The following is a 23,497-nucleotide window of genomic DNA, read 5'->3' on the forward strand; positions in this document are numbered from 1 at the left end:
ATCGTTCTAGTCAATAATAATGGCAACAGTTGGTAACAGTCATGCATGCCTGTTTCGTGCCAGGCAGAGTAAACATGTATGAGCTCATTTAACCGTCTCAACACACTATGAGGCTGGTATCTCATTTTTGCGACTGAAGACACCGAGGCCCGAACGTGTCCCTCAAGCCAGTCCTGACCCCTCGCGTCCAGACGTCCCTCCTTCCAGTCCGGATCGAGCTCCCACGCCGCAGCCCGGCCCTCCCCTGCCTTCTTCGGGGCACCTGCCATGCCACCCCGGTGTCAGGCTGGGTTCGCCCAGTACAGGATACCTGGCTCTCCTTCCCGCCTCTGACCTCCTAGGTCCTTCCGCTAGCCCTGCCCCTCTCCTCTCCCGCGTCTTCTACGCCTCTCAGCTCTTCAACCCGCTTTGCCCCAGGACTCCTAGCTCCTCCTCTCAGCTCCGCCCCCGACCGTCTTGCTCCTCATGGCCCGCCCCCGACAATCTAGCTCCTCCCACATCCCCGACTCGGCCCCTCCTCCCCAGTCCTCCCCGCCCCCAGCTTCCTGGCTCCTCCTCTCAGCTCCGCTCCCGACCGTCGGGCCCGCCTTATCCCCGCCCCTGGCCCCCTCCTCCGCCGCCCGTTCGGCCCCACCCTCCTAGCTCCTCCTCTCACTTCCTCCTCTGGACTCCTAGCCCCTCGTGGCCCCGCCCCCGGCCCGTTCGTTCGTCCTCCTGGCCCCACCCCAGCGTCCTCGAGCCTCCCGTAGCCCCGCCCCTGGCGCCCAGTCTCCCGCCCCGCCCCGACCGCTCTGTTCCTCCCTCTGCCTAGTCCGCTCCGCCCCTGGCCCGTGGCTCCTTTTCTCTCACCGCCTCTGGCCCGCGCTGCTGATCCGTCGGCTGAAGCCCGCGAGCGTTCGAGCCGCTAGGGAACTCCGCACCGTCAGATCACCAGGTTCGCCTCTGTGTCCCGGCGCCGCCGCGCCCTCTCTTCAGAGTAAGTGCCTCCCGGCGCGTGGGTCTCACACATACTCCCTCTCGGGGCTTCCCCGGCCGCTGGGCTGCCGGCTGCTCCTAGGGGCGAGCCTTCCGCTCCCTCAGACTTTCGGGAGTGAGTGGGTGTGAGTGGGTGCATGTGAGCGCGTGTGTGTCAGAGTGTGTGTGCAGGCGCGCACAGCCCCGGAAACTCCCCGAAGTTTTACCCAGTTTCTGCGCCGCGGCGCCTGTCTGAGACCTCCGGCTAGCAGCCCCTACCACAGACTCGGGTCGAGCCTTTCCTTCACTTCCACCTCCTCCTCTGAGCCCCACGCGCGACCCGGTCCTTCCTTGTGTAGACGCGGCGCCCGCTGTGTGTCCCGCCGCCTGCTAACAGCTCGTGCTGTGCAGAGGAGACTGCCCGGGTTACCACAGTGCCCCAGGTTGCAGACCGAGGTGCTGGCCGGAGATTGTAATCCAACCCAGCGCGGTAAAACGGACGCACTGGAGTTTTTTACCTCCGTCGTTCGGTGGAGGCTGCCTTTGCAGAAGAAAGTTGTGTGTGTGTGTGTGTCCTTGCTCGCGCTCGGGTGACACTCGAGCCTTAAGCACCTGATGGAGGGACACCTGATGAGCCCTTTGGGACCCAGGGAGGCTGATAGGCATGTTCAGGACTCCCCTCCGGCTAACCAACCGAACTTCGACACCTAAAAGGGTGTGCATTCATTCAGTGACACGGTAATGCTAGCGCCAACTGATTTCCTAAAACAGCAGTAGTTAGAAAGAGCAGGACCTGCGGGATGGTGGAAGGAAGGGGACAAGAGTTGAGAGTCCAGCCCTGGAACAACAAAATCCCTGAGTTACTTGCATCCCTGTGTAAATTCTTTCATGGGGGGGGCAGGGGGTCAATATTATCTCAAGGTAGAGGACATTTCTGCATTTAAAAAAAGGTTAGGGGCGCCTGGGTGGCTCAGTGGGTTAAGCCTCTACCTTCCGCTCAGGTCATGATCCCAGGGTCCTGGAATCGAGCCCCGTATTGGGCTGTCTGCTCAGCAGGGAGCCTGCTTCCTCCTCTCTCTCTCTCTCTCTCTCTGCCTGCCTCTCTGCCTACTTGTGAGCTCTGCCTGTCAAATAAATAAATAAATAAAATCTTTAAAAAATAATTTAAAAAAGGTTAATTGATAGCGACACTGTACTTGAATCCATCCCTAAAATGATTCCCTGGTTGCTGAATTCTTCTGAATTCTTCTGTTTTGTTTTTTTTTTCTTTTCTCTTTTTTTTTTTTCCAATTTATTTATTTTCAGAAAAACAGTATTCATTATTTTTTCACCACACCCAGTGCTCCATGCAAGCTGTGCCCTCTATAATACCCACCACCTGGTACCCCAACCTCCCACCCCCCCGCCACTTCAAACCCCTCAGACTGTTTTTCAGAGTCCATAGTCTCTCATGGTTCATCTCCCCTTCCAATTTACCCAAAAGCACATACCTTCCCCAATGTCCATAACCTTCCCCCCTTCTCCCTTCTGAATTCTTCTGTATCTCTGAATTCTCTGAATTCTTCTGTATCTCATTGTATTCTTGCTGTGTTCTTACTGTGAAAGGAGAGATCCCCATAAAATGTCCCCACTTCCTTGACAATTCATTTAAGACATGCTGGTAATTAAATGACATGTCGAATAGAAATCTTTCATTGAGGTGAACGGGTGGTGGTGGGTGGGCGGCAGAAAGCTGTGTGGCTAAAGGAAATCACCAGAACAGAGCAGCCTTTACGTTGCCATTGTACGTTGGCATGCGAGAGCAAGTGCTGATAAATCACTTTAAGTGCTGCTTATCACAGCAGATATTTTTATCCTGGTTTCAATCCTGTGTTACACAAAAGTGTTTCCACGGTGTTTTAACTAAAGAAACATTATGCTGTGAAATGTAAACATATGACTCCATCTCTCTTAAAGGAAAGAAATAATTATCACACTTAATTAAACACCTGGAAACATTTATTGCCACCTTCTAATTAGATCTGACATGGGGAGTTAAGTCAGCAAGTTATTGCTAATTTTCTAGCTGGCAACACAATTAGCTTTTTTGTAGGGTTTTTTGGATGGCCGTTCCCCTTGGTACACAGTACTTGCCTCCCCAACCCCTGGCCCACCTTTTGAGTTTCTACCTGTTATTTGAGTAAATAGTTTCTGGAAGTGGATACCACCTACCTCCCTGCAAAATGCGAATGCTTTAGATGTTGACTGTTTCGTACTCACCATTTTTGCATGAACAGATGTAGGCCTTATAAGCTACTATATTCATCTAGATTATCGGATAATTTAAGAGTCATTGGGAAATCATTGCATCTGAGAAGCGGCCCCCAAAAGCATAGTTGTTCTGACGAGTGGACCCTGAAATGTTGTTCTTTCAGGGAGATTTTAATCTCTTTTGCTGTTTGGTGTCCTTTGCTTAAATTCAATGATATGGGGTAGCTTGAGCTGGAAAATCTCATCTTCATTGTCCCTTAGTTTTCCATTTCTGACTCTGTTGCCAGTTACAATGTTCATCTTGGTAGCATGGTCTTGTGAGTGCAGACCCTTCAGGGATCCTGACAGAATGGCCAAGAAGCTTTAGGGTGAGCATGCCCCCCCCACCCCGAAGAGTGTTTTCTGAGGCCTATTCTCTGCAGTTCTTCGTTCTGTTGAAACTGGAGGAAAGGGTGTGTGGAGAGAAATGATTGCATCCAAACAGCACTCGTTAGGAAATGCCATATGGGAGGAGGGGTCAATTTCTAGACGGTTTCTGGTTGTGGGAATTTCAGATAGTTGCTCTTTGCTTTTGGGCACTAGGGAGATCTCGAAGTTCATGGGTCCACTTATTCCTCTTCTGCTTGGGACCGCCTTTTGGAATGAAGACATTTGCTTCTTGAAGATTTCATGTGTGGTCTGTCAAGAGTTAAGCTTTGCTGACACACCTCTCAGAAGAATCTGTTCCCCACCCCTTCCAGGTTTGCTCACATTGAAGGGATGGAACGTGGGGGAACCTTTGGGAGGCAGGGGAGGATCAGTGAGAACAAGTGAGGGCCACCTATTTTCTCACAGAGACAAAAGCCAGCATTAGTGCAACCCCAGTCCCAGCACCACTGACTTGGGCCCTGGGCCCGTGCATAGGGGCCAACCTAGGTTAAAAAAAAAAAAAAGAGAGAGAGTGGACCCTTGACCCCCTGTTTGGCATTCTCAGTCAGCTCAGGTCTGAGACAGTTGACGGAAGGCACTGTGTGTGGGGCTAGATCAACTTTTTTCGCCTCGCCCCTCCTCACGCTGCCCACATCCTGCATCTAATACCAAATACACACAGTAAGAACTCAACAAACATTAAAAAGGAGCTTTTAAAACCCCAGTCTTTATGTTTCCCTGGGGTAACAGTTTCCTTTCAGCTCTCCTGTCCCTGGTTTTGATGACTCTGGCCCTGGAGTCTGAATTGACTGAAGTTTCTAGACTCTTCTCCATGAGTGGTGCTTACCAACAGCTAAAAGTGGGTGCTTCTTTGAGGGTAAAAAAAAAAAAAAATTCAGTGAACCTTGTTGCAAAACATAAATGAGATAAAATAGTATCCAGTGGACACCGGTTTGCATTCGACATTTTTGGAGTAAGAAGAGGAAATGAGCTACAGGTGGAGGGTAGATAATTCTAGAAACAAGAGGCATTCAGGAACGTGAGAAACCATCTGTCCTATGGGTTTAAGACCTTAACTTCTGTTGTTATACAAATCTGGGGGTGTATCCCCTCTTTCAGCTTGCGGGGGTGTGGGGGTTTGTTACCGGTGGCTCACACAACGGACACTGATAGAGCTCTTGCTGTGTGCACAGCCCTCTCCTATTCACAGGAGGGCTGGCAACTTTCAGGGAAAATGTCGGTAAGAACGGGCCCCAGCAGGTAGGTTGACAGTGGCAAAAGTAGGTTTAGAATTCTTCAGTTTCTTCAGTTTCACCAAGGGAAGTAAAGGCACTTCCCTAGGATAGAAGAACCATTTTCAAAATACTTTTATTTCAAAAGATAAGAAATGGAAATAAGCACTTTTCTTCTGATGGCCCTTTCAAATGGTCTGGGCTATAACTGCCATCAGCCTGATTCCAGAGAACTTTGTTTCCCTGGATCTTCACTTTGTTTCCCTCCTTTTAGAGAGTTGTTGCATTTTCTCTAGAGGCAAGGATTCATGGTTCAGGACCCAGGTAGTGGAGGTTCGCAACCAGCGGCAAAGCTGGGTGGGCAGCTACAAGTTTGTTTTTCTAGGGTCTGCTTTGTTATCTAGAACGAGAGAGTTGATAAACAACTCAGGGATGTTTCTCTTGAGGTAAAGAGGGGTGGGGGCAGGCATACAGTGATCTGCCTCACAAAAAAAGAAAAAAAAAATGGATGAGGGATCACAGGAATGGGCCTCTGCTTAAGCACCCCATGCTGACTTATAAACAAATCTGAGGTTTGTTTCTTTAATAATAGAGAATGGAATTAAATCCAAAATTCCACTTGCAGTTTCCATAAACACTGGGAATAAGGATGACTTCTAGGTTAGTCACGATGTGGTTGGTTCACATGACTCTGCAGGATTCGCCTCTTCCGGTCCCAGCCACCCCGGCTGTGTGACTTTGGACAGTCCACTCAAGCTCTCTGAGCCTGTTTCTCTACCTCAAAACTGGGGATAGTAGTTACGTCCTGGGTTTTGTGATGTGGATTAAAGCAGAACGTCCCTCTCCTGGTGTCCATGTGTGGAAGGCGCCCGGCAAAGGATGGGCTTCTCCGGATTGGCCAGGTTGGGCTCACTTTGAGAGGATGGTGTTTGTACTGGGTCAGAGTGGAGGGGAGAGGAAGAGCCATAACTTGTACCACATGTGTTTTTAGCATGAACTTTCTTTTTTCCATGATGCCAGAGGAGCCCAGAGAAGGGGGTGAATATAGCCCAATTTCAATGATTCCCAGCTGCAGGGTCATGTGATAATGGAGGGAAATCTTGCTGCTGCTGCTGCTTCTAAAGAGAAATGAGCCAGAACAGGGTATCTGGGTTTTATGTATCTAAGCATGAGGCAAACCAGCATCCTGGGAGCCTCCCTGTGCATGAGGGAAGCTTTTCTTTCTTCCTTCCTTCCCTCCCTCCTTCCTTTCCTCACCTCCCTCCCTTCCTTCCTTCCTTCCTAGAGAGAAAGATTACAGGGGCAAGAGGCAGAGGAAGAGGGAGGGAGAGAATCTTCTGCGGGCTCCACGCATGCAACCTGGGTTGGGGGGCAGAGGGGCTTGATCTCACAACACTGACATCATAACCTGAGCTGAAATAAAGAGTCGGATGCTCAACTGAGAGAGCCACAAAGGTGCCCCAAGAGGAAAGCTTTTTAAGAAAAACCTGTTGCAGTTAAGATGTGAGCAGTGGGTTGGCCTCTTGGGGCCCTTGTTTAAATCAAGTATTGGATGAAACCCAATTATCCAAGACAGACAGGCAGGTATGTCTCAGCTGTCCTCAGTGTCACAAGGGGACCTGGCCTTTGGGGGGAAGCTGTGAGATTTCCAAAGGGTGGGAATGCCTCGTCTTGGTTGTCCACTGGGTCAGGGTCTGCTGGGCACACATCTCTCTCTCTCTCTCTAGGGCATGAAATACCCTCGTGTATATTTGAAATGAGCCAACCTTCTCCACTCCTGAGCACTAAAAAGTTTTTTACAGTATCACTGTCAACCAAAATACCAAAATGAAGGAGGCAGAGGTTGTAGTGTGTGTTTGTGAAGACCCAACTGTCTTCATCCTTCCCTAGTTCAAGAGCTTGAGCTGACTATGTCCAGGCGCGGGTGCTCTCTCTCTCTCTCTCTCTCTCTCACACACACACACACACACACGTGACTAAGGAATTCTGCAGAGATGTCAGTCTTCTGAGAAAATCGGCAGACACCACGTTGGCAACAGATTGAGGAGTTCAGAACCATCTTTGATGATCCAAACCTTTAAGGAGTAAGTCTCGGACTGATTCCACCAGTCAGCAATCAGAATAACTCCTTTGTGTTTCTTTCTTCCTCTTCTTCTTCTTTTTTTTTTTAAAGATTTTATTTATTTATTTGAGAGAGAGAGAGAGCATGGTTGGTGGGGGGAGGCTGAGTCCCTGCTGAGCAGAGAGTCTGATGAGGGGCTGATGAGGGGCTCAATCCCAGGCTCAGGGTTATGACTTGAGCCAAAGGCAGACGCTTAACTGACTGAGCCACCCAGGCGCCCCTCTTCTCTCTTTAAAAAGATGAGGTAGTTTTCTGGGAAAAGCTGGTGTTTGAATCTATGTTATCACTCCCCAAGGACAGAGCATTCCTAATTTCAGTGCTGGAATCCCTTGTTGCCTAGGTGACAGGATAGGCTCCCAGGACCTCACAGAGTGTACCTGAGACAGGTGAGCGGGCTCAGACCTCCCCTCTGTGTGGCACTCACCACGCTATTTTGCTCCTTGGCTTCTCTGACCTGGAAAGCTCAGGCTGCTGTGACTTGCCAGGGTCAGACACTGTGTATCAATGGGGAGCCTTCTGAGGAGACAGGGGCTCTGGGGGGTCCCTGGCCTTTGTGCCCCAAGTGGGATGGTTTGAATGTATGAGTATCTGGGCAGCCACAAAGTTAATAGACCAAATGAAGCCGTGAACTTTTCCAGTGTGCTGCTGTAGTGCAGGGCCCATCAGGGGCCAGAACTCCCCACCTAACAGCAAGTCAGTATCCCCTGGGACCCTTGATACCAAAGATGCAGGTTTCTGGTCTCCACTACCAGAGCTGGGCCTGGGACTCTGTATTTCTGAACCCTTCCCCTCAAACCTTGACTACTGCCTAGCAAATTCTAAAACCCTAGCCTGGGAGACCAGTTTTAATGTCTTGTTCTATAAGAAGACTATTCAGGCAACAGATGATCTGTAGGGTTGTTTTTTGTTTGTTTTTGTGGGGGCCCAAGGTGGTTTTGGCAGTGGAAAGAGCAGATTTCTTGAAAGTTCAGAGTGGTTTTAAAAGTTTAAAGAAGATTAAAATGAACTCACTCAAAATGAACACCTGTTCACCCATCCTAAGAAACAACAAAGTGATTTTTCTAGTAGGTCCTCACTGGGTGGAGGAATGTTGACCAACGGTGAGGTTGGTCAACACCCAGCGTGGTGTCCCACAAGTAGGTCCAGGAATTGAGAGCCGTGAAGCAGGGACCCCAGGAAATCAGCTCAGGGTTCGTTAGTTAAAAATCTAGATTACCAATCACCAGCTCTGCTGATGTCATTGGCTGGTGCTGGCCGCCTGGAGGCCATCTCCTGTGGCTTCGTATGGGATGGGCGCCCCTTTCTCAAGAGTGGCAGACAATGGGAGGAGCACAAGGCCCAAGACTTGGTCACTGAGTATCACTGAGTGAGGGCTGCCCTAGGTCCCCTCCCTGTCCTGAGGCCCCGACCCCTCTGGGGCTGTCCTCTTCTTGGGGTGCTTCTCTCATTTCAGATTGGTGGGCAATGGCAAGATGGAGAACACAGTTTCTTTCCTTGAAGCCACCTTGCTGTAACTTTCTCCACTTCCTCCTCCTCCTCCCTCTTCTTTTTTCAAATTCTTTTTCTTTTTGCTTTTTTTTTTTTTTGCATTTTGAGTTGGGCCAGTGCTTGAGACTTTCTTCCCTTTTTCTAAATTCTGGTCACTTCTCTCTTTATCACTCTGGTAAAAGCCATGGGGTATATTAGAAGTCTGCCTCTGATGATACATAATAGCCATTTTAGTAGGAGGCTCTGTCTTTCCTTGAGATTTAAATATTCTACCAGGGATCAACAAGGATATAAAGGGACTCCTCTGAGTCATGCTTGAGCTCTGCTCTCTAGGCAGCCATCCTGCAGTACGCTGAGGGGGACGGGGGTGCTTCGAGCCTCATATTTTGGGAAAGGGGTCAATTGTAAGAGTTTGGAAAGTGGCTTGTGGAGATGGATGGCAGGGGCATACCTGACTCTGAGCTCCCTCCAGGCACATCTACCCCAAATTTACCTTCCATCCATCTGTTGTAAGTTCTGTTGCCTTTTATGGTTGCCCTTACGGTTTATACAGTCCTGATAATAAGTAGTGTGGTATATCAGCATATTGGTGAAGCTCATACTGGACGGCTTTGACAGCAGATCTATATTTCTCCCAGCTCTGGAGGCTGGAAGGCCAGGCTCAAGGTGTCAACAAGTTTGGTTTCCCTTGAGGCTTCTCTCTGTGGCTTGCAAAGGGCTACCTTCCATAATTTCCTCCCCTGGTCTTTTCTCTGTGAGGGCATCCCTAGTGTTTCCCTCTCTTTATATAAGGACACAGGCCCTGTCAGATTAGGGTCCTACCCTTGTGATCTCATTTCACCATAATTATCTCTCTAAAGGGCCTATCTCTGAATAAGGTCATATTGGAGGTTGGGGCTTCCAAATATGAATATTTTAGGGGGCAGAATTCTCTCTCTAACAATGAAAGGGTATTACAAATGGTAGTCTTTCTGTTAGCATCGTACAGTTTACATCTACTATGTAGAGTGCTCTGAATTCACAGTTACTATTTTGCACTTTAAACAACTATTTTTTTAAATTTCTTTTCAGCGTAACAGAATTCATTGTTTTTGCACCCCACCCAGTGTTCCATGCAATTCGTGCCCTCTATAATACCCACCACCTGGTACCCCAACCTCCCACCCCCCCCCGCCACTTCAAACCCCTCAGGTTGTTTTTCAGAGTCCATAGTCTTTCATGATTCACCTCCCCTTCCAATTTACCCCAACTCCCTTCTCCTCTCTAACACCCCTTGTCCTCCATGATATTTGTTATGCTCCACAAATAAGTGAAACCATATGATAACTGACTCTCTCTGCTTGACTTATTTCACTCAGCATAATCTTTTCCAGTCCCATCATGTTGATACAGAAGTTGGGTAGTCATCCTTTCTGATGGAGGCATAATACTCCATAGTGTATATGGACCACATCTTCCTTATCCATTAGTCCTTAAATAACTATTTTGAAAAAATTAAAACATGAGAAAAGGGTTTTTTTTCTGCTTATCTACTTATTCACAATATTTGGGGTCTTGATTCTTTAGATTAGACCCATTTCCATCTGGGTATTTTCTTGTCTCTCAGCCTGAAGAACTTCTTTTATTATTTCCTGTGGCTCAGACCTGCAGGGAACAAATGCTCTCAATTTCTTCTGTGTGTGTGCCCTTCGTGTCTGTGTGTCCAATTTTCTTCTTATAAGGACACTAGTCATTTTGTCTTAGGGCTTTCCCTAACGGCCTCATTTTAGGTGAATCATGTCTTTAAAGATCCTATCTCCAAATGCAGTTCTGTTTTGAGGTACTGGATGCTCAGGCTTCAACATTCGAATTTGGGAGGGGGGCACAATGCAGGCCATAACAATCAGGATACTGTAGGTGGCAGGTAAGAGAACACTCAACAAACAGGTTTGAACAGTAAAGTCATTAAATTATCTTGAGTGAGGGGCAGTCTGTGGTTGGTCCAATCCAAGGTTGAACCAGTGGCTAAAACAGTTATCACCAGGGACCAAATTCTCCCCATCCTTCCACTCTCCCATTGTTAGCATGTTACCTTTCCTTCAACAGACTTGCTGCCTCATGGGCAGAAAAGGGTGTCCTCAGCACCGGGTATTGCACATTGTTCCCAACCCCATCTAAAGGCACAAAGTGTGTGTGTGTTGTGTGTGTGTGTGTGTGTGTGTGTGTATGGAGGGTGGAGGGCAATGATGAATCTATTCTCCTGCAGTGTCCATGTCTTTCTGTCCAGGGGTAGAATCTTTCCTGAAGTCTCCTCAGGCTTTGTGAGGCAGAAGTGAGTGAAGTGGGGCTACAAGGGAAACTGTGAAAGTAAGTGGCAGTCATTAGGGGAAAATGCCACTGTGGGAGGTTGGCCGTGCCAATAGGAAGAAGGGAGAGGGCATGACAAGTGGGCAGACAGTACCCTCCCTGGCCCCAGACTCCCACATTCTAGAAGCTGTGTAGCTAAGGCCCTCACTATTCCTGAGAATGATAAAACCAGGTTTTACTGGAATTAAAGCTAAACACCCATGATGAGGAGTGGGGAGAAAAACAGAAGATGGAGGAGATGTTGAAAACCACATAGGCTTCATTACTCCTAGTAGTGACTTTTTAATGGGAAGAGTCATGGATTTAGAAAAATAGCACTACTTACTTTAGAGACAGCATCGTACATTCAGACCTTGAAGGTGTCCACCAAATAGAGAATTCTTCACGTTTCTGGAAACGTTCACGACCATAATGGCAATAATGACACGCATTTATGGAGTACTTAGAGCGGATCAGGAGAAGGGGATGAGTGTTAATCCGTGTTTACAGATGAGGAACTGAGGTTTGGGGAGGTGAAGTAAGCCCACCATTGGGAGTTGGAAGGTGCCTGGCCACACTGGGATTCGTACTGTAGAAGATCACTTGTCCCACTTATGTATGCTCTGAGCAGCTACAGCACATTACCCCTCCATAAACCTGCTACAAACTCCCTCATTGCCTGTGGATTCTCCAAGGCTGTTTGTCTTAGGCCAAACACTAGCCAGCCAGCCACTGGCTGCTTCATGGACATAAGTCCTAGGATTATTTCAGATATGATTCACCTTTCAAAGTTAGGAAGATAGACATTCAAAACCCATGGAACTGAGCTTCTCAAGTTGAAAGGATAACTCTGATGTCCTGTTTTGTAAAGGAAAAAAGGTGGACAGTTTTCAGACATATCCTAGAGAAGTGTATCTTTCATCATTGGCTTGTGCCGCCCAGTGCCCATCTGAGTGGTGGCAAATGTGCCCTCCAGTTTATAGAGCCTGTGTGAGGCATGTTGTCTAAGAGTGGGGACAGCTTCCTGACAGTCACCGTGTGGAGACTGCCCCCCGCCCCAGGGAAGACCTGGGTGTTTGGGGTCGGCCACACAGATGGTGGGCTAGTTGTATGTCTTATCCCATGGCTTTGATGCCAGGAAGCTTGCCTTCTGCTCCCAGACCCACTGCTCCAACACGCTGTCCCCACAGCTCAGAATGGGGGCTGACCCCAGGAGCCTGCATTTCTTCACTTTGTTCCTGAACTCACATTGCTAAAGCTGTAACAGCACCCTGGGTATGACAGTTCGGTTAGACTTGAGGATTGCTAAAGTTTAGGGGAAAAGTTCTGTTCATTTGCTCTCTTAATCTCCTGTTGCTAATAGCTTGCATGGGGGGTGGGGAGGGTCGAGTAAGGAAGAGAGTAAATGGTGTCCCTTCCTTGGCTAATTCTGGGAACTCAAAGCAAGTAGGCTGAATGCTAGGACTTTGAATCAAGCAAAGACTCTCACGTCTTTAAGAACCCAGTATCTAACAGCTTTTGGCAGTTCCGGTAGGTACGCGAGAGGACATTTTTGCCCTGAGATTGCCTTTGGAATATTTTGGAGCACACCATTTGCTGTAAGCTTTAGGAAATTCTTGGAAGTGTTATAAGGTGAATTTTAATCAGAACATTATAGATACAGTCTTTTACCTTAAACACAAGTTCATTGAAACAGAAAGCCTCATCAGACACCTGCTCCCGGCTGATCTGCTGCTGGGACCCTTTCCTCTCTATACTTGTAATCTCCTCCAGCAGTTAGCTCTTTCTCTGTTAACACACCTAGATTTTCTTAATGCTTTTTTTTTTTAAATAAACCTTTTTTTATTATAAAATGAAATACAAATACCAAAACCCACACAAAGCAAATATACACTTTAGTGACTTACTGTAAGACAAACACTCATATAACCATCCCTCCAGGCAAGAAACAGCATTTGGCCAGCTACTCCACAAAGTGCCTTCACATACCCAGCCCCAGTCATATTCTCCTTTGTCCCTCCAAAAGCAAATGCCAACCTGACTTTTATAGTAATCACTTCCTTGCATCTCTTTATGGTTTTATCACCCAGATGACCAACCTGACCCATGAGGTCATGATAGTTAAGTCTTGCTCATTTTTTTAAAAAGATCTTATTTATTTATTTGAGGGAGAATGAGTGAGAGAGAGCATGAGAGAGGAGAAGATCAGAGGGAGAAGCAGACTCCCCAAGGAGCTGGGAGTCCATTGCGGGACTCGATCCTGGAAGTCCGGGATAATGACCTGAGCCAAAGGCAGTTGCTCAACCAACTGAGCCACCCAGGTGCCCCAGTCTTGCTCATTTAAAAAAAACTTGATATGTCTTTTAGATCTCTTTGAGTCTACAGATTCCCTTAACATCCTCCCCATATTAAAAAAGTGTATTTACATATATATGTACATATGTATATATTTGTGTGCATATATATATTTGTGTGTCTGTGTGTGTATATTTGTTTTTTTTGTTGTTGTTGAAGGACCTGGGCTGTTTGACTCTGTAGTTCCCCAGAGAGTTGATAACAAGATGTGTGCTCATGGTGAAGTTCAGCTTGCATCTTTGCTGTGTGTTTCCTGCATCTGGGTCCAGAGGCTTAATCAGACTCAGGTCTGATTGCTTTAGCAAGGTGACAGGTGCCATTGGATTCTTTCACGGGAAGTATAAGTGTACGCTTCTTCCACTCTTTTTTGCTGTTTGCAGCTGTTGATCCTTGCTGTCTGGATCTATTAGTTCATTGGGGATTACAGACTGGTATATTCTAATCGCACCATTTTCATTTCATTTCTTAGCTGTAATCATCTTATTAAGATAGACGCCTCTACAGACTATTATTTGGTTACTGAGTGGTACAGTTCACATAAAAAAACCGGAGTGAATATTTGGTTCTTTCCTTTGATTTCCCCACTTTTCAACTGTTCAAGAATTGGTTTCCTGTGGTTTTCAAAAGGTGACCAGTTAGGTATGAATTTTTTTTATTGTTATAATCATGTAATTAAATATATTTGATGGGTTGCAATCCACTGAAATTTTAACTTTTTTTTAAAGACTTTATTTATTTATTTGACACACAGAGAGATCACAAGTAGGCAGAGAGGCAGGGGAGAGAGAGAGAGAGAGAGAGGAGGAAGCCGGCTCCCCGCTGAGCAGCGATCCCGATGTGGGGCTCCATCCCAGGACCCTGAGATCATGACCTGAGCCGAAGGCAGAAGCTTAACCCACTGAGCCACCCAGGTGCCCCAAATTCTTTCTTTTTAAAAGATTTTATTTTTAAATAATTTCTACACCCAACGTGGGGCTAGACCTCACAACTTGAGACTGGGTTGCACACTCCAGTGACTGAGCCAGCCAGGTTCCCCATCCCCTAATTTTTTGATAGTGACCTTTGTATTAATGTCCTTGTCCCACATTTTCTTTTCTTGAGAATCTTAAATACGTAACCCCATTTTCTTCTGATCAAGTATTGTTGTCAAAATTCTGGTGATGATAATTTAATTTTTTTTCTTCTATATGACCTACGACTCTTTCAGCACTTCTGAGAGCCTCTGCTGTATGCCTATTCCCTTCCATTTATTATCGACCTACTCTTCCAATACATTGATTAGTGAGCTAAATGCTACCGAATCCAGGTTAATGACTTGGCCCACCTGGTGCCAAGTAATTGCTCTCTCCTGTTAACTCAAAATAAGCCACTTACTCTGAGTAAGGATAGTTCTTATCTTTGTAACCTCAGCTGTACTTTGTAAAGTGCACAGAGTTAGCGCTAAATATATACTTGTTTATGAAATAATCGTTGGGGAAGGATGTGGGTTTTCTCCTTTCCATTTTAGCCTGTCAAGCACTGCCCCGCCTCTTTGGTTGTTTCCTCCAATCAGGTGCGGCTTGGCCTCAGAGCAGGCCTTGTGCATTGAGGCAGGCTCCGCCCCCAGCAGCAGGTGTATGGCTGCAGCGCCCCTGGAGCCCTGGGTTGTCTTAGAGTCAGGTTTTCAGGCCATGTTCTCACGTTACCAGCACCCTGGGAACCCCTGGCTCCCAGAGGGTCCAGCCCCACCCGGAATGCCACTGTGGCTCCATTCCTGTTTGCAGTCCCGGTTGACCGTAGCTTGACCTCTTCTTGTGGGTTTTAACGCCCAGGCCCCTGGCAGTGTGGGCCCAGACCTTAGCCTCTCAGGGGACTGAAGCTGCCACCTGTCCTTTCCTTTCTTGGTTGGCCTTTCTGCTCTTCACTTCTTGGCTGCTGAAACCCACAGCAGGGTGGCAAAATGGATCCCCTTGGCCTGCATGTGATGCCCCATGCATTTGGTTCAACATCGCCCTGTGTTTAGTTGGTAAAAATTAAATGCCAGTGACTGGGGCATGGATGCCAGTTTGGCCAAAGCCTCTGCTGTTTGCTGCTGAATTAGCCTGGGCAGCCACACATTTCATTCATCTGCCTGCCTCCTGTAGACAGTTGCATTGAGAACCTCAGACTTCAGCTATCTCATACTTCTCAGAACATTTGCCATTGGGTATGACCCATGGACCATCCACTTCTATGCCTGGCCTGTGCTAGTTCAGCAACATCCTTACCCTGGCTCTTTTCGTTAGGCCCTGGCCTGTGGGCCTTGAAGAATTTATTTCCCCCTTCCTCTTGATCAACTCAGTGCCACGCAATTAACATGAAAAAAAAAAAGGTTGTAATACATAGCTTTTGCAAATATTCATGCTACAAAAGCAACAATAAGAAGATTTCAGCAAGGGACACCCGGGTGGCACAGTCAGTGAAGCATCTGCCTTCGGCTCAGATCATGATTCCAGCCAGGGTCCTGGGACCAAGTTCTACATTAGACTCCTTGCTCAGTCGAGAGCCTGCTTCTCCCTCTTCTCCTCTCGCTCTCCCTTTGTCTGCTCTCCCCCTGCTTGTGTGCATGCTTTCTTTCTCAAATAAACAAATAAAATCTTAGGAAAAAAAAAAAAAAAAAGAAGATTCCAGAAGTAATGGAATAGTGTCTCTTCTCCAATAGATGTGAACACTGAGGTGATCTCAGGTATGCAGAAAGACGGGAACCCCGTTGCCTAGAGCACATCAGAGAAATCTCACTGGCTCCAGTGAGTCAGTGGTATGGAAAAACTGCCTATGACATGAGAAATTACTCTGGTTGCCCCCCTTTCTGTTCTTGGTCAGTGGTCCTGAGGAGAGGAACTGTGCTCAGACTCTGCACTCCTGTAGCTGGCCTGTCCTCATGAGGTTTTCCCCAGATCTAGCAAATGGTCCTGGGAATGACTCTTTCCTCCTAGGAGTTTCCATGGATGACTATGGGCTTGTGTGAAAATGTAAGCATTTTCCAGTCTGCTTTTATTAATTCAACAGAAATCATACTGAAGACTTTTCCCTATTTTTCCTGCTCCTAGATTAGTGTGTTTTTTTGCCTTTTACCTCTGATTAGCCCGGGTGTGAACCAACTAGGGTGGTAGAGGCTCCGGATTTCCTGAGCGCTTACTGTATGCCGGGAATTATGCTAAACTTTCAGGTACCTTGCCAAGTCCAGGGTTCTGTCATTGTCGTACCCATTTTAAAAGCGAGGAAATTGAGACCGCAAGAGTCAGAGTCGTTACCGAAGTCAAAAGCAAAGTTGATATTTAAATCTGTTGGTTCTTAACCACATCGCTGTACTTCCTTTCGCAAAAACACAGATTTTTACCTAGCTGGTTTCCAGGTGCTTGCCGTTAAGTGACTAAGCGGGGCTCCAAGGGTTTGGAAGATGGAGCTGGCTCCTCTGTGACATTTAGATCTTGAACAGACTTTTCTTAGAGCTATTCGAGATCCCTGATTTAGACTCTGTAGCATCAGTGGAAGGGGAGTAATACAAATACGGCTCTAGAGTCTCATAGCCTTGCATCACCCCAGCTTTGCAAATCAGTTGTTGAGAGCTGTCTGTCTCCAGTGTTACAAGTCAGCACTGTTACCAACACTTGCTTGTTAACACCTCAACAGGGGACAGGAGACTGAGGTGAAACCCAGAGGTATAAATTCTGAAACTTGTTAGACATTCTAGTAGTGAATTCAGTGGAGAAGGAAGTCAAAATGATTTAAAAATAAGGTTGTTGGATTTCTTACTATGTGTACCATCTCTTTATGTATGTATGTTCCCAGAATGTTCTTTTTTTCCTCTCCTCAGGATGACCATGAATGGCCACTTAGGTTGTGCACTGCACAATGCAGGAGAAACCACCCACAAATATGATAATTTAGAGGTACTCCTGAAGCTGGGCCTTGCACGATCAGCAAGCCTGCATTTTTAAAAAATTTTTAATTGAAGGAAAGTTGGCATATTATATTATGTTAGTTTTAGGTGTACAACATAATGATTTGACAAAGATATACATTATAGAATGCTCACCAAGAAAAGTGGCGTCGCCATCTGTCACCATACAAAATTATTACAATTTTATTGACTATATTCCGTCTGCTGTACTGGTCATCCTCATGGGTTATTTACTTTGTAACTACAAGTTTTTGTACCTCTGAGTGCCCTTCACCTCTTTTGCCCTTCCCTTATAGTTTCCTCACCCCCCCCTTTTTTTTTTCTTTTTAAGCATTATTCTTTCTACCCAGGAGAATCGTGTAGACAAAGTTTGCTTCCATCATCTTTTTGAAGCAATAAAGCATGCAGATTCACTGCCCCCACCCCAGCACTCCAGCTCAGAAATTCTATGATTCTGGTTGTTATTACCTGCACTTTTCATTGTCATTTGAAGCCTGTCAGCCAGGGAGGCTAAAGCCCCTGGTAGAGCAAGAAGCAGAGAGCCCTGGGACCCTCTGGAAGAAATGCTGTCCTGCCCCAGTGTGGAATGAAGAATTCTGCACGAGGGGCCTCAGGCTCTGGAAAGTAGATCTGGTCCCGAGCCTTTCCAGGAGGCTCCAAGGCGGCAGAACGTCCTGAGATGCTCTTGCAAGTGAGTTTATTTTTAGATTATCTTTATGTTCCCCTTCCTTGCTAAGACAAGCAATTGTTAACTGCATTAACATATGAGGAAATGGGCTGAATTATGTCTTACGGGAGAGAGCCCATCTGTATCTATCCAAGATGCTGATACAGCTAACCGTGAGTGAATTCACTCTAGGACAAAAAGGGTTCATTACAGTGCCGATTTTTAAAAAAGGGGGGGAAGGGAGGGAATCTCTAAACAACTGAAGTATGCATCAATGGCTAATATATATTACCGTACTTCCTTGAGTTGAAACGTTAAACGCACTTTTATAACAAGGCTGGTCTCTGTGTACTGATAAGAGGAGATCTCCAAGAGAGATTAAATAAAAAAGCAAAATAATGATCTTATTATGTTTTTAAAAAGCACATTATATGTTTATGAGTGCATAAGCATTTTTTTTTTTACAGGAATGAACAGTATGCTCTGAAGAGGGGAGCTGTGGGTTGACAGATTGGGAAGGAGTTTAACTTTTTCATTTGATACCTTTCATAGTGCTTATATTTCATAGTAGAAAACTTTTGGTGGAGGAGAGAATTTAGATTTCAGTTGGGTTTTTGAGGCATTCTAATACGTCTTGAGAAAAATCTGTCTAAACAGAGCCTGCTGAGCAAAAAGCAAGATGTTGTTTGTAAACACTTGAGGCTCTGAACATCAGGAACCTTCTCTCCCCCCTCACCCCCACCCCACGCCACCTCCCCAGCCTTTCCTTACTCTACTCCTCCCCACCCAGCTTCCCAGTGATTGCATTATCCCTGTAACACAAGATTGTTGGTGGCTCTCAGTGTCCAACAGAAACAAGTCCAGGAGATAATAGGATGGAGCCCCAGATCATAGGCTTATGGTCTGTCTGTCTTCAGTGCCCAGGGGAGTGTTTGTCAAGGATCAGGCACAGTGCTTTCTCGGGGATATAGGGGAATGACTTGCTGTTCAGAGACTACATATGGCTTCTTGGAGCTTCAGCATAGAAACTTCCTACTTGTGGGCACCTGGGTGGCTCAGTCAGTTAAGCATCTGCCTTCGGCTCAGGTCATGATCCCAAGTCCTGGGATTGAGTCCCTCGTAGAGCCCCACATCTGCTCCCCACTTTGCAGAGAGCCTGCTTCTCCCTCTCCCTTTGCCCCACCCCTGCTTGTGCTCTCTCTCTCAGATAAATACATAAAATCTTAAAAAAAAAATCTTCTTGTAAAAAACTCATTGTCAGGAGTAAATACAGCATGAAATGGAAGGCTCCTGGCCCAGGCCCCAAAGGACAATATTTGCTAACTTGCCCCACCCTTTCCCCAACGTTCAAGGTGGGGTCTGACCCCCATTTCTCCTCTGCATGTTTCCGTTGGTCCCCATTCCTGAGCTGCTTTGTCCCAGAACACACCCCATTCCTCCTTGCTGTTGTCTTTGCCAGCTGTGTCTCCCTAGTCTTCAAGGTCCCACACTTCTCCTTCCTGGACAGAATTAGACCGTCCTTTGGGATTCAGTTCAGATGGGGCCTCCACACCACCTTTCCTGGTTCTCTTCTTTACCAGGAAAAAAAAAAAAAGGCCAGATGTCTTCTCTTCCTCTTCAGAATAGCTCATTCTGGTCTCCCTGTCTTTATAATGATTATATCACCGATGACATCTTCCTTAGTTTACAGCCGTCTAAGTGTTGCTAGATAGCCTTCCTGAGCACAGTGACTAAGTCTTGTTCATCTCTAGACCTCCCCTTTGTTCCCACATTCTCAGTAAGCGTGTGTTAATGAATGACTTCATTTTTATGATTTGCCCAAGTATTATTTCACTTTCATTTAAGGGATTATTTTAGTTCGAAGCTTAAAAAAAAAAAAAGAGGACATTTCCTTGAAATGTACTATTATTAGCAGGGTGGACAGAATTTCTTCCACCTGGCAAGGATTAAACTTGGAAATTGTAGAGCTGCCGTTCCTGAAGAATGTTCAGGAAGAGACAGGCAGACATTTATCTAGGTGGTCCTGGCTATTGCCACCCTTTATGTGAGTAACTGGCTCATAAGTTCTCGTCTGGTGAGGTGAGATCTTATCCTGGTAATTTTAAAAAAGCAAACAAACCTCACCCACTATTAAGACAGCTCCCAGCAGAGGTAAAAGAAATTTAGGTTGTAGATATATGGGAGGAAACAGCTGCTTCATTTTCCTGTTTCTTTCCATTCTTACCCACAATTACATGGATCTATATTATAATCTATATTAGAGCGGAGACCATAGGGCATACACACAGTTTAATATTCTTATTTTCTCTTAACATTATTTCCTACACATTTTCCCATGTCTTCATGGATATTTGATTCTGGTTCTCCATCAAACCGTTGGAGTTCACTTCCTTGTTGCCTTTCTCCAGCAAGGAATTCCATGCCTGTAGAACAGAGCTGTAGCTGGGGGGGAATGTCAGCCTTGTATATTTCTTTAAAAGATGAGATCTCATTCTGATATTGCTGATATGTACTAGAGCACAAATAGGAACCCACGATTTGATTGAAGTTCTTGCAGCCCAGTAAATGAGATTAAGATCATGAGCCGCTTTAAAAAACGTTTTCTTCAGTAAATACACATCTTTAAGAGATTAGACGGAGTTTTTTCCCAAGCAATGCCTTTTTAATATTTACAAAGGCCTGTTGGGAACAGCTGGAAGGCAGCCTTCCCTTATCAGCCCCAAGTTGTTTGCTAATGAATTTCAGGGCTCCAGCACTAATAGGACGGAATAATTTTACATAGAAGAATCAATCTCTAGCCTCCTTTTTCAGAAGAAACTAATCTGGCTGGTGCCTGTAAGCAATGAGGTGTGTTGTACATAAGGAAATCATTAGGGCTAACTACCAGAATCTCTTTGAGGTCTGTGCATATAATCTCCAAAGAGAGAGTGGGGATTTTAAAATTAACTACACAGAATCCTAACAAGCACTATAGGTTCCTTATTAGAACTAATCTTGCTCTGGCCTTAGGCTAACTCAACTAGATTTGTACTCCCTTTGTTGATTTAAAGCCACCTTGACTCCTTTTTACAATGGTAACCAACTATCTCCTAACATGATGATGTCGTTTTTCTCTGTGGAAGTTCTTAATTATTTTTGCTATTTCTATTATCAGTTGTAGTCACAGTACGAAGGACCATCAAGGTAAATTTGTCTGCCTGGTCAGCTTACCCATCAGAGATGGTACACTTTATAATAATCTTGTTTATCTGTACTTATTGCAAATCATCTATTATAATTTAGCACAGAGATGATGGTCAGATTTCTTTGTATTTCCCAGAGGGGTGACTGCATCTTGGTGTGGCTCCCATGGCTTGGTCTTAAAAGGACCCTCCACAGATTGTTCCTGTTTTGTTTTTGTTTTTTGTGGGTTTTTTTTTTTTTCTGTTTTAAATTATGGAGTAAAGAGAGGCATTCAGTCTTGCTAGCCACCCAGACCAGCTACACTGAGTCCCAAGGGGACGGTCCTTAGGAGAAGGACTCTGTTAGATCCTAACTTACTCCTGAAATCAGGAGAGGACCTGCACTGGGCTGGAATCCTCTTTAAAATACTGGAGGTTTCAGAAGAAATCTTCTCGATTAGAAGTCTATGAAGTGGCTTCAGTTCCTGGGACTGGGCCCAGGGTGCACGCGATGGGGGGAGTTCTGCCAGGTTAGGGCTGTTTGGAGACCACTGACAGCAAACCTTTTAACCTGATTGCTGTTTATTCTTGCCAGCCTCCTCCTGTCATTACCTTCTCTGAATCTGTCCCCATTTATCACCTGTGACACCGCATAGGCTCCTGCCCTGAGATAAGTTAGGGATATCTGGATGGGAGGCAAGTCCTGGGGAAGAAGTGAGGGGAGGTTGCTCTGTGCTCCTGGCAGCCTTTCTTAAAATCTAGGGCTGGGATCAGAGTCCAGACTACAACTGTTACTACTTCCATATGACCAAATCCCTGAAGGAAGGAAGGAAAGGAAGAAAGAAAGAGAGAGAGAGAAAGAAAGAAAGAAAATAAATTTTAAAAATTACAAAACTATCCCAGACTATCCAAAGCTGCTCTGAAGTCAGCCCAAGGCACAGCTTCACCAAGGGTTTTGTTTTCTGTTTCTGTTCTTATCATTCAGTCAATCAACTAATGTTTACTAAAGCTAGCAGAGAATTGAACAACAACAAAGGAGGTCCCTGCCCTCTGGGAAACATTCATCTAGTTCTTAGAAAAAGGTTAGGATACAAATTATTGGACTGTGATAGAGACCACATCAAAGAGGTCTATCAGTTATCTGCTGCTGTGTAACAAATTGCCCTAAAGCTTAGCTGCTAAAAACAACAATAAGCATCTGTTATTACATAAGTGCCCGGAATCTGGGAGCAGCTTAGGTGGGCAATTCAGACTAGCAAATTGGCCACATTTGCAGACATCTGAAGATTTTTCCTTTTTTTTTTTCTTTTTCTTTTTCTTTTTTCTGTTTGTGCATGTGTGCACGTTTTCTCCTAAGTATCTAATTTCAAGGTGGTTGGCTTGCACAGCTACAAGTCTGCACTGGCTTTGAAACTGAGGCCTCCTCCACGTGGCATCCTCAGAACACAGTAAATGGCTTCCCGCACTTCAGAGTGGAAGTCTGTCACATCTTTTATGGTCAAGTCTTGACTGTCAAGTCTTGACCATCAGATGCGGGCAGCCACACAGTATCTTATGGTTCCACAATTCTCACCATCTATCCTGGGTGGAGGCCACAGCAGGGCGGGGATGCCGCAGAATGGGAAGCAGTGCAGGCTGTCTCGGGGACTGTCTTTCCCAAGAGGTAGAGATCTTGTGTAGTAATGATAAGTCGGTGTTGGGGCACCTCCAGGAGGAGTTGGGCTATGAAATGGGGTGGGGGGGGATTTTCAGTAGCTGAAGTCCTGGAAGAGAGTGTCGAGAAGGCTGGCGCATCAAAAGCAAAGAGGATCAGGAAGAGATGGGCATCCGTGTGTTCAAGGAGCATTTGCCAGAGCAAAGCCTGGCAAAGTCCAGGAGCTGTGAGGTTTTGAAGGCCAGGCCAGGGAGTTTGGACTTTGTTTGATTATCAAACAAAGTTTGATAATAGGAAGTTTTTGAGCAGGTGAGTGACCTAATCATCTGTCTATTGGGGCTTTAATATGTGTACGAACTTTAGTTTTTCCATGCCCTTCCTTCCTTTGGCCCCTCTGTACCATCCAGCTTGGCACCCCTCTAATTTCGAAAATTCTGTAGCACTTCTCCGCCTGTGCCCCTTTATTCCATCCTGCCTGGGACTGTTAGGTTTTCATATTTCTGTCTTATCGTAAGTAGATTACAAGGGCCATAAGGGCCATATCTTTATCCATTTCTCTTTCCCCTGCTGTGCCTAGTGCACTGGGTACCCAATAAATATTTGCTCACCGATTGGATAATAACAAGCGATTACCACATGTGCATACAACCCCTGCTTCCGGCCTGTGGTGCATAATTTACAGTGAAACCTTTTTCTAAAGAGCAAGCTGTTTGTGGTGGATTTGATTTATGTAAGCTGGAAAAAAAGTGTGCCGAACTAGTGCTGCGTGCTTGGCGTTTGCCAAAATAGAGGAAACTTGGAATAATAGTTTTATTTTTAAAAACCCATGCTGTATTTTCAGCTTCAAAGAGAGTTCTTAGTTTGCCTCACTGAGGCAAGGGAAGTAGTAACCAGCCACAGAGTGAAAGACGGGTGGCTTGCCTCTTTCAATAGTGAAGGGTAGGCCCATTCATACACAT

The 23,497-nt window shown here is 46.0% G+C and overlaps 1 protein-coding gene across 1 annotated transcript in view; it reads left to right on the forward strand.

Annotated features, from left to right (window-relative positions):
- The first annotated feature begins 829 nt into the window (after nucleotides 1-829).
- The window catches only part of TNFAIP8 (TNF alpha induced protein 8), a 114,108-nt gene continuing 91,440 nt past the window's right edge, over nucleotides 830-23,497 (forward strand). Inside the window, exon 1 of the mRNA XM_044263436.1 lies at nucleotides 830-976. Coding sequence (XP_044119371.1) covers nucleotide 976 — 1 coding nt within the window. The 5' untranslated portion in view covers nucleotides 830-975. The remainder of the gene's footprint in view (nucleotides 977-23,497) is intronic.

Source organism: Neovison vison, chromosome 1, assembly GCF_020171115.1.
Source record: "Neovison vison isolate M4711 chromosome 1, ASM_NN_V1, whole genome shotgun sequence".
NCBI classification, from domain to species: Eukaryota; Metazoa; Chordata; class Mammalia; order Carnivora; family Mustelidae; genus Neogale; species Neogale vison.